Genomic DNA, 11,184 nt, shown 5'->3' on the forward strand with positions numbered 1-11,184 from the left:
GGTGGGTGCAGGCAGGGGTGAAGCGAAGTGAAACGAGGAGCAGGCTTGGTCCTGCTGTGAGAAAAAATAGTCGCAGAGCCTCTGCGTCAGCCCTGTGGGGGTGCCTTTTGCAGGAAGCCCAAGAGACCACCCCAGATTTCGGCCCCCATCAGGCAGGGAGCTGTGGGAAGGCTGGGGGTACACCCATTTCTGGGGCAGAGACCACAGGGCCCAAACAAAACCACAATGGGAGAGTGTCAGCCACCAGCACGGACCAGCTGCAACCTGATCCCTGCAGCCAGGCTGGGCTTCTTCCTAGGTAGCTGCCACCCCCTCCTCTGGACCAGGCACAGCTTTCAGGGGGGCACCCCCTTGGCAGAGGCTTTTTGCCCAGCCCCAGGGACTTTGCTTGGTGGTGCTGCAGCAAGTTCTCGCCTCCTGGCAGCCTCCCCATCCACCTCCCGCCGAGGCCGAGCCCTGCAGCGCTGAGCCCCTGCCAGGGCGCCATGGGCAAGGGGAGGATCTGGCCACTGGGACTGATACCCATGGGCAGAGCCCTGCAGGGTGATGTGGGCTCAGGTTTGAGACCCACTGCATCGTGCCCGCCTCGAGGAGCCAGTATTTGCAAATTGCTGCGCTTATAGGAGCATCCCCTCCTGAAACGGAGGGATGATGCTAAAAGTAGGTTAACCCCCTCGAAAGGGAGTGCCTGTGCCAGGCTGATGGAGGGCTTCAGCTTGTCACCCCTGGGTGATGGTGATGCCAAGGTTCACTGCCTGAAGGGGCTCAGTCCCAGGTTCCTTATTAGAGGAGCTGGGTCACTCCCCTTCCTGCCCTTTCTCAGGGTCCCACTCACCTCCTGGCTCAGCCCGCAGGTGCTGGAGCATCCCGGGGTGTCTGGGAGCTGGCAGGCACCTAGGCCATCACCTGCCCTCCCTGGAAACCCCACTGGCTCCCACGGCTTGGCCCCACGCAGGAACCATCCTTGGAACATGTTGCCCAAGTTGCCGGTTCCCAGGTCTTGCACAGCCCCCCGCAGCCCCCCCGCAGCCCGGCCTCCCCGGCTTTGTGCAGCCGTACAAAGGCGAACCTGTCCGGGCTGCTCCATGTCCCAGGAGCTGGCTGATAATTAAACAAAAGCAAAATAGCCTTGGCATGAAACTTGACCTTTCCAGAGCTTGGAGGGGGGAAGGGGAATTTTGCATCATTTCTAGTGGTGGTTATTTTTATGCATTATGCTTTTTTTCTGGGGATCTCTCTGCTGGGGGAGCAGGGAATCCCTGTGCTCCGACGATGGGCTGGGATGTGGGAGGCAAGGTCCAAGCTGACCCTTCCCATAGCACATCGATCCCTCTGTGCTCCACAAATGGAGGGACGCACCCTCCAGCCAGCTTCCTTCAGGATAACAGAGACGGTCCTCTCGGATGGAGGAATCTCAGCGCTGGAGGGATGCCAGTGCCTAGGGTGTGTGCTGGCCCTGTCCCCATCCCTGTGTGAGAGGGAGGCAATGATGCTGCGCCCAAGCCACCTTCATCCCAGCTCAGGGAGCTGATCCCAAATTTTCGGCACTCCCTGCTTTATAAAGAGCCCTGCAACACCGAGGTGCCTGAACTGTTCCCAGGAAAGGACTCTGCTTGGCTTCTCCCCTTGGCCCCCCCTGTGGGAGGTCCCTCCCCTGTCCACAGCCCGTCCCCATCCCCATCCCCTGCTGCGCCTCCCGGCATGGGGCTGCCACCTCCTGTGCCCACACCCAACAAAGCCTGGCAACGAATTAATCTTCAACTGACTACCTGGGATCATTGCCATGATGGTTATTACGCTGTGTCCTGCCTGGTGCAGCGTTAATGATTAACACCCCAGGTTCCATGTCAGCTCCTGTGTGCTGCCTTTTTGAATTGCCCTTCTGTCGCCTCCTCTGATATCCCGACAAATAACCGGGGCATGGAGCTGCCCAGAAAACACCCTTGGGGCTGGGTGGGCACCTAGGATGGTTTATCTCTGGAGCAGGGAGGAGGAGGAGGAGGAGGAGGGGAACCAGGAAGGAAAACTGTGCAGAGGAACGGGTGCATTGCCTCACTTCTTCCCCTGGGTCAGCCTGTGCCCTTCGAGGATGTCCTCTCCTCCCAGATCTGCGAACGTCCTGGCCAGGCTGTTATGGCAGACGGGGGGCGGGGGAATCCCCCGAGGGTGCTCCTTGGGCAGCTGATGCCAGATGAGTTTGCTTTTGCTTCCCATTCGCTCCCTTTATCAGTACAAACCCAAAGAGCTGAGATTCGTCCTCCCTCTCATGACAACCCTGTCCCCCATCAAAGCTAATTCCCAGGAGGCAGCTGTTTCCCAAAGCGCTGAGCGCTGCCTGCTCCCTGCCAGCACACACCCCTCTGCCACGCAGGGTTTTGCCCGGTGTGCCCCGGGGCAGGCGATCCGGGTGGCAAACGCACCCTGCAATTCACCTGGCACTTTGGCCCATGTGCAGGACCCATCACAGAAGGGCAGTGGGTGTGCAGGCACCCCATGGGGCTGCTGGTGGGGTGAAAGGCAGCTCTTCAGAATCTGCCTTCCCCATATGGCCAGGAGCTCCAGCCCCTCGTTTTCCCCACCCTGTACCCACGAGGATGCTGCCCAGAAAAAGGCTGCCAGGAGGGGCCGGATCCATCCCACCCAGCCCAGCCTCCACCATACACACCAGCCCTTTCCTTACTGCTTCCGAGGGCGAGGGCGCAGCTCATCACCTCCCCAGTCGGGAGAGGGGCAGACCCAACTCAGGAGAAAAACAAAGTCTGCCCCCAGGCCCAGCCCTTGGCTCCCACTGGCTCTGCCCATCCCAGAGGGTTTCAGCCTGTGCTGGTGCCGCCTGGCCAGGCTGGTCGGCACCCACACAGGGGTTATTGCCCACGGGGGTGGCACAACCCATGGCCAGGGAGCACTGAAGGGTGCATGGTCAGAGACAGCAATGACCCAGGCTCAGGCAGGCGGCAGGGTGCTGCCCACTGCCTGTAGTCCCTGCTAGGGAGACTTTACCCTCTTGTTTTTCCCCCATTCTGTGTCATGGGTGAAAAAGAGGAACCCCCACCCCAGCACACACACCCTGTCATGTCAGCTGCTCGGATATCTCAAGTCCAAGGACACCTTCCCAGGGGGCAATAAGGAAGTTTCTGTTTGCTACCATGTGACCCCAGGGACTTTTTGGCCTGGAATGGCACAACTATCAGTTTTTTGGGGTGCTGCCAGTCTGGGGGAATCAGGCAAGTCTAAGGGTTACAAGGTGCAGAGATGACTGGTGACACCTGCATGGGTTGGTGGGGACGGTGGTGGGCTGGGGTGTGTCCCGGGGCTGGTGGGGGACCAGCCAGGATGGGGTCTCCTCTGTGGAGCCCAAAAGCTCCAGCAATGCCTGGCAGTGAGAAGCGAAGGGCAGGGGCACAGTGGGAGCACAGGGGCAGCTGCACCAGCCGGGTTTACCCACCACTGCCCTGCTGATGCCCTTCAGCTGCCAGGGGAGCTGAGAGCCGGAAAGGGTGACAGGGAGGAATCGTATCCGGGAGGAGAAACTGGTCCTTCGAGTTTTCCCAGCAGGTGGAGGGGAGGAACTAAGCTGGTGGTTGCAGGGTTATTGCCAAAATTCAGCACCACAGAAACTGCCTGTCCTGTCCTGGAGAAACCCCATAGCCAGGAAGAGGTATGAAGCCGGGAGCCTCCAGCCAGCCAGGCATCACCCCCGAGCCTGCTTGGCCCCACAGGGGTGATGGCAAGAGGGTGTTTGCCAGGAGCTGGCTTTGCAAGGCAGCCCCAAAAAGAGGACACAGAGGGGGACATGGCCAGACCAGGTGTGCCCAATGGTGCCCAGCTCTGAGCCAACCAGCTCCTGGGCACCACGACACCTCTGGGAAGGGCTCTGGGCAGTGCTGGGCTCCAGGCAGCTCCTGCGTACTCAGAGTGGGAAAAGCAGAATAAAAGCCCTGACGTCACCCATGAGGTCACTAGTTTATGGTGAAACCGGGACCTTCACCCGTCCAGCGAGGAGGAGGAAGAGGAGGCCATTTCCTGGCAGGTTTTCCCCCACACCTTGCCGTGGGGCAGGGTCAGAACCCACGTCCCCAGGGCTGACTCACCCAGGGTGGGGAGCGGGTCCCCGCACCCGTCCTGCTGCCACCCAGCTGTTCCTGCTGACGTGCTGGATGGTGCTGGGGAGACGCCAGACCCCAAGGGCCCACAGTGGTGCCCCAGTGCAGCCCCGTACCCAGTGCAGGAGCTGATAAGGGTGTGCCACAGCAGGCACGGAGCAAGGTGGTGCACGGGGAGGCTGTTTGCATGCTGGCCTCCTGCCTCGCTGCTAATCACCCTGTCCTTCACCACCATTAACCCACAGCCCTTGTGCTCTGCCCCACAAAAGGGGAGGTAGGGAGCCTCATGTCAAAAATGGGGTGAAGCTGCCCTTGACAACACCCACCCCCCAAACCACCCACCTTGGCCTCACCTTTGAAATGGGGAAACTGAGGCACGGCAAGGGGATGCTCAAGGTGGGGTGGTGCCAAAGGCAGGGGGGGAGCGATGCTGGGGAAAGGGAGTGGCTGGAAACACCCCCCCCAGTCCACCCATATCCCCCACCATCCCTATACATAGAGGGACTGGGGGTACACCATATGAGCAGTGTGGGACAAAGCTGAGGGATGGAGATACTCAGAGATGGGGCTGGCAGAACCTGCTCCCCCTCACCCCCCCCCCAAGAAAGGCCAGTCCTGCCTTTCAAGCCAAGCTGTTTCTCTGTCTGTGAACCTGCGTTGCTGAGTGAGCAGCGGCTGTTGCGGAGGGCAGGACAGGTTTGCAAGGCTAATGGTAACCCCCCCCCTGCTCCCCAGCTGTTGTGCAAACACCGGGCTGCTTGTTTCCAAGCACCCAAGCAGGTGAGGAACCGCAGAGAGGGAGGGCAGGCAGGCTGCGGGCAGGGCTGTGCTGCCTGCATGGGGCTCAGGGCATGGAGGGGGGGAAAGGCGAGGCTGTTTATTGAAGGCTGCAGAAAATAAATTGTATCCAAGATTAAAAATATATTTGTTTTTTCTTTACAGCATGAAGAGGGGCTCAGCCATGAAATGACAAGGGGTAAGGGGTAGCCCTGGCCACTGCAGGGCCAGGGACCAACAGGGCTGTACTTCATGCCAGGGCAGGGCAGGGACCAGCCAGCACCTCTTCTAGGGGCCAACACGGTGACAGGGTCAGGGCTGTCAGAAAATGGGTGTAGGGGTAGATACAGCCCCATGTGAGGGTGTAGTTACCACCTACACCACCTTGACTGGGCACTTGCCCCAGTTCAGTGGAGGGATGCAGGGGGGCACTGGCCAGCCCCCACCTGGGGACACAGTGCAGACAGGGTGGGAGAGGTACAGTACATGGCCGAAAGGGTTTCATCAAGACATCGCTGTGCCGCTGCCAGATCAGCAGCCCTGATCAGCCCCTGTGCTGCTTTATCTCCTGCTGGCGTGGGCCAAACAGATGAAGCAGCTTTCCCCCTACACAGCCCCCTTCCAAACACCCCCCAAATCTCTATGTACAAACTCAGTGTGCCATATAAGTACAAAAATATACACATAAACTCTACAGATCCCAGATCAGTAGATCAAAACATAGCTATAAATCACAGTGCACAGAACAGCATCAGGCCTAGGGAGCGATGGGGTCCCTCCAGGAGCATGGCACGCCACCAGCGCACCCCTGCATGGTGGGGGGGCAGATCATCCTCCTGCCTCGTGGGGTCATTTCTGATCCAGCTGGCAGTACAGGTACATGGAAACCGTCATGGCCGCAATCTGTGGGCAGGAAGAGGCGAGTCAGCCCCCCTACGTGTCCCACCCCAACGTGGGTTTGGGCCACAGCCTGTAGCATCCACCCCCAGCGCACACAAGAAGAGCCAGGTGTACCCAGGGAAGAAGGTGCAGTAGCCACCCTGGGGCAGATGGTGGTCCATAGGGCTGCACCACCTCCTTGTGGCCCCTTGGCCACCCAGGCTGGTCCCAGCCCCACCGCTCACCTCCAGGTACAAGGAGGAGGCAGCACAGCAGTGCTCAGGCACTCACCTCCAAGGCAGCGATGCCAGCTGCCACGCCACCCACCACTCCTGCGTTAGTCTTGATTTCTTCCAAGATCTGATCAAAACAACCCTGCAGGAGGCAACCGCACAGGTGAGGACGAGCAAAGGGTAGTGATTCCCCAAGCACTGGGGCACAACATCCCCGAAAAGGGAGGTACAGTTCTCCAGCCTAGAGCTGCATGGCCATGGAGAAGGTCCAAGAGCTTCAGAGGGCAACTCATCTCAGTCACTTCTCAGGCCAAAGCACAGTATTGTGGGGGGAGGAGGGGAAAAGGCAGGAAAGTCGCTCAAAAAGGCAGCATGGTGCCTGGGTTCGTGCTCAGCTCCAGGCATGCTCCCTGCTGCAGAGCTCCCTTTAGGACCAGAGCAATGGCAGCAGCTTTGCTTGTCTCCACCACGGACAAACCAAGGCCACCACAGCATCTTCCAGGACATAAAGCCCATGGGACCACCATGTCCAGAGCTGGGGCTGAAGCTACAGAACAGGTTTCCCTCCCCATGCCAGGGCACACCCCAAACCAGGCTCTGCCAGAAGGGAAGAGCCGCTGGTACGTCCATACCGGGACATTGCTTTGTGCAGCAACCGTGATGTTGCAGGGCTCCATGTTCTTACAGCAGGGCGCTGGGTAGGTTTGATGTTCCTCAAGCCAGTAGGAATTGGTGAAGTCTGTGTAGTTATTCAGGCCACAGCAATGGACCTAAGAGGGAGAGAGATGAAGCGATGGGGAAATCATCCCGCAGGTCTCCCTCCTGGGTCAGACATGGTCTGGACCCCACTGCCCCATGGAGGGGGTGCTGCAGCTAAACCAAGCTCTAGGGGAAATGCTCAATGGCTTTCTTGGGACCAGGATTTTTCCCCACACTCCAGCATGTACAGCTCTCCCCACAGCCATGGGACCACTGTATCCCAAGCTAGTAGGTCCCAGGCACCCGGGAAGCTGACAGGGTGGCAGCAGCTCAGCACATCCAGGATTGCAATGGTGTCCCCATTCCCATCCTGCTGGCCCACCCGGGTGTGCACCACCAAGCCTGTACTGGGAGCATCCTGACCCACAGGTGGGGGCCCCAGGGCTCAGCACACCTCTGTCATGGTGACATTCCAGATGTGTGTGAGACTCTTATCCATCCCGTACTTCTCCTTCAGGAGAGGGGTCACCACGGCTGTCAGCAGCGTCTCTGCCTGGAAGAAGAGGCAGAGAAACACCATCAGAGAAGGTCCTGGGGAGCACCACAGAGCCAAGAGCCCCCACACTTGTCTCAGTCTATAAGGGAGGAGACCAACCAGACACAGCATGGTCAGGAACACATCACACCATGTCCCTTTGGCCTGAGGACAGCTTGGCCCCTTCCCCACTAACCAGTGCTTTATGGCACCAAAGCCACTTATGACCAGTGAGTCATCTGATAAGCGGCATAACTGAGGGAGCCAGGAATGACGTTTGCCCTGCGGTTGACTTCTCCCGTGCCTAATGAGGCAGTCACCTTTCTCCCCAGGTGGTTTCTCAGGTGCCTAATAAGGGGTTGAGTTTGCTCAGCATGAAGCCTTAGGAACTTCCTCTCCTATGTGGCTCCTACCATCAGAGGTGGAGAGGTGTCAAGCCTAGGCTGGTACTGGACTAAGGGGTTTGAAAGAAAGAAGTGGGCAAAACTTGTACCATAACCCTCATTTCTTTAGGGCATTGGGAATCTCTGGTCCCACCATGCTCACCCTGGCCAGGCCACCCCAGCCTGCCCACGTAGCTGGTGCTGGTAGGGACTGGCATCCCTTCCTCCTGTAGCAGTGCCCACCTCTCAGCTTCCCCATCCACAGGCAGCACTGCCAGCCCCAGTGTCTCCTGTTTTCCCAAGGGGTAGAGCAGGTCCCACATTAGCCCAACCCAAGACTTAGATATGCCACTCACAAGTCCTGTGTAGACCAGAGCCACCACAGCAGCAGCAATTTCGGCAATGAAGATGATCAGCACCACCGAGAAGAACTAGGATACAACAAGGGGAGGGAGGTCAGAGCAACAGCCAGAGTCCACCAGGCCCCCAGGAACCCATCTGCTTCCCAAGGACCAGCAGGATCCTCCCTCAAGGTTCCAGCCCTGTCTCATTGCCTTCAGCTCTGCTCCAAGGGAGAAACAGCACAACCTTGGGGTCCTCCAGCCCTCCGTCTGCATGGGGCTGACCTCTCCAGACATGCCCCAAGAGAACCTCTGCTCAGCACCAGCTTCTGCTCCCTTTCACCCTTGCCCAGGGCAGACTTTGGGTCAAGCACTCTTTCCAAGGTTCACCCAGCCTTCCACCACATGGAAACATCCAAGGAGCACATCTCCACAGAGAAATCTGTCCCTCAGATCTCCCCCACCACAGACCCAGCTCAAATGAGGCTTGATAAGGAGATGTCAGGTCCATACCATCATCAGGAGACACTTGCTCTCCTTCTGGGCGCCACAGCACCCGAGGAAGCCGATCGCCAGCAGGATGGCACCAATGACGATGAGGAAGTAGCTCACATTCACAACCTGCAGGACGCTAGAGGAGAGCGCCCCAAATATATCCAGGAATGACTTTCCATCTACTGTGACCCAGATGCCAACTCCCAGGAGGGTCCCACCACCGAGCTGGGAGGAGAAAGACAATGTCAGCTACCAGGCAGGCAGAGATCTGGGATTTGGGAAAGGTCCTAGGACAGGTATTTCTCCCCTCTGCAAGTTTTTGCTGTACCAAAGCAAGACTTTATGGCCACTGAGGGCAGCTCAGGGTGTTGCAGTCACACAGGTCACTACCCTCAAACACACCCCACCACCAGCACATCCCCGGCTGAGGTGTTGCAGCTGCCCCCTTCCCCAGCCCAAGGGGTTTTGGTGCCAGCAGCAGGGCAGAAACCCCCATGCAGGGCAGTCAAGCCAGCAGCGCCACCAGCTACCCCCTGACCCCAGACGGACCCACACGGCCAGCTCAGACACTGGCCATCATCACACTGCCACAAGTTCCTCTGTCTGGGGAAGCTGCCCACTCACCCAGGGAAGCAGCTGAGCAGTCCCCAGCCCTGCCCCAGTCCTGCCCTCCACCCGCTCGACCTTTCCCACCAGCCCCAAGTCCTGGCAGGAGCTTTAAGGAGTGTTTCACCAGGGCGAGCCTGGGGGCTCTGCAACCCCCCCCTTCCCAAGGCTACATCCCACCACACCCCCTTCCAGGTGGCTCCACTGCTTCTGCAGAGCCAGGGTAGCTCTCAGGAGCCCCACTACCCTTTGCCCTGGGTGGAAGCAGAGGGTGTGTGTGCTCTGGAGACCCCCAAAGCCCCAACACCTCAGGTCACTATCACGCACATGGGCTGCTCCCCTACAGAGATGGGGCCCCCCAGGCAGGGACCCAGCAAACCCCACTACTCTGGGGCACCCACCACCCTCCACTAGACCTTCAGCACAGGGAGGGACATTGGTGGCTGATGCAACAGTCACCGTCCCCAGAGCCCAGGACAGTCCCCCGGGCTTTGGCCAGAGCTGGAGAGCGACAGACCCCCCCCCACAAGGTTAAGTCCTCAGCTTGGGGCCAGAAACCAGATCTCGCACCCCACCGGGGTCTCAGGAGCATGAGTCCCACCAACAGCCAACATCCCCCTCTCCATCTCCCACAGAAGGGACACGGAGGGGCAGGAGAGCCCACACGGGTGGGTACCCCCCAGGAGCCGCTCCCGCAGACTCCAGCCCCTCACCCCAGTTTCCCGGGGCAGCGGGGGGACACTGCCAGGCTCGGATCCCCCGGCAAAGACAGCAGCTGGGGTGCACTTACGAATATGGCCAGGTTGAAGAGGATCATCATGACCTTGATAAAGGTGAAGCACCCCATTTTTGCACCTGGGGAGAGCAGAGAGGTTATTAGTGGGAGCCCCCACCCCGGCACAGCCACTGCACTCCCGCGAGCGGGGCTTAGACCCCTCCAGGGGAGTCTGGGGGCTCCCCACGGGCAGAGGGGGGGAACCCACAGCACCCACTCCCCGAAACGCCGAGCCCAGCCTACCTGAGCGGAGAGCAGGTCCCAGCACCCCGACCCAGCCCGCCCTGACCGCACTGCTGCCCCCACCCCGCCGCCGCCGCCCTTTAAGCGGGAGTGGCCCGGGGGCCGCCCCCACCGCCGGAGCCCCCCCCGCCCCATCCGGCCGCCGGGGCCACCCCCCGGGGGTGGCGAAGCCACGCGTGTCCCTGGGTGCCTGGGAGCTTGCTGCCCTCTGCCGCCAGCGCCGCCCGCCCCGGGGGACACGGGTAGCCCGGCCGGCTGCTGCCCGCGGCCATCGCCGTGGCCTCTTGGCGAGGGGGGGGGCGGGATAGTATGTCCCGGTCCCGCTGCTGCTGGGAGCCGACAGCCCTCCCGGGGCCCACACACGTGCCTGTGTTCCCCTCGAGTCCCCACCCGACAGAGCCCCGCGGAGCAGGAGGCTGGGACCCCTGGGATGGGGACTTCGGGGGGCAACGTTATTGGTCCTGGAACAGGGGGGTTTCACCCCGTGGTGGTCGTGCCACCCCCCTGCCCTCCTCCACAGGCGCTGGGCAGCGGTGCTGAGCACTGTGTTTGGGATTTTCCAGCCATGGGCAGCCCCACGGGTCACCACCCCCCTCTGCCACCCACTGCCGGCACGACCACGGTTGAGTCACCCCGTCTCTTCGCAGGCTGGGGCTGTGGGTGCGCTGCTGGCCCCGCTGCTCGGAGCGGCTCAGGCAGGGATCTCTCCAAAACCCCGATCTCCAGCCTTCTGGGCCAAAACAGAAGCAGGCAGAGGAGGCCACCGGGGAACGGCCATGCAAGCCAAAGGAGAAGCCAAAGCTGTATGGGCCGTCCCTAACTCTTGTGAAGGGAGGCAGATTACTGCCGGCGGAGACACAGCAGGGTGATGGCAGGAGAGGACAGTGAGAGCCATAACAGATGCCAGCGCTGGAGCAGGTCAGCAGAGACCTGCTATTGCCTAAGGGCTGCCAAAAGTGGTTTTCTTTGGAAAGATGTTTTGAAACAGGGCTGGTTTCCCAAGGAGTGGGGCTGCAGCAGAGAGCCAAAGAGCACATGGGGGGATGCTGCGTCCCCAGGCCTGACTGTGGGGGTGGTCCTTGGCCATCCAGAGCACCTTTGGGGCAGGGGCTCAT

At 60.3% G+C, this 11,184-nt stretch overlaps 1 protein-coding gene across 1 annotated transcript; it reads right to left on the bottom strand.

The window, feature by feature from the left end:
• Positions 1-5,004: 5,004 nt before the first annotated feature.
• Positions 5,005-10,109, bottom strand: TSPAN1 (tetraspanin 1). Its single transcript, XM_074833220.1, has 8 exons — positions 10,070-10,109; positions 9,842-9,906; positions 8,464-8,670; positions 7,966-8,040; positions 7,146-7,244; positions 6,625-6,762; positions 6,051-6,134; positions 5,005-5,783 (listed from the first exon to the last, which is right to left on the bottom strand). Exons 2-8 carry the CDS (start codon positions 9,896-9,898, stop codon positions 5,730-5,732), a joined length of 714 nt encoding a protein of 237 aa, XP_074689321.1. The 5' UTR covers positions 9,899-9,906; positions 10,070-10,109; the 3' UTR covers positions 5,005-5,729.
• Between the last annotated feature and the right edge of the window lie 1,075 nt (positions 10,110-11,184).

The sequence above is a fragment of the Strix aluco genome, chromosome 8, assembly GCF_031877795.1.
Source record: "Strix aluco isolate bStrAlu1 chromosome 8, bStrAlu1.hap1, whole genome shotgun sequence".
Lineage (NCBI taxonomy): Eukaryota > Metazoa > Chordata > Aves > Strigiformes > Strigidae > Strix > Strix aluco.

Excerpts from the sequence above, each read along its gene's own strand:
- TSPAN1 (XM_074833220.1), bottom strand. The coding sequence starts at position 9,898 with ATGGGGTGCTTCACCTTTATCAAGGTCATGATGATCCTCTTCAACCTG. Across the intron at positions 7,245-7,965 it reads CTCTGGTCTACACAGGACTT|GCAGAGACGCTGCTGACAGC; the intron begins GTGAGTGGCATA and ends CTCTTCTTCCAG. Across the intron at positions 6,763-7,145 it reads GGAATGTCACCATGACAGAG|GTCCATTGCTGTGGCCTGAA; the intron begins GTGTGCTGAGCC and ends TCTCCCTCTTAG.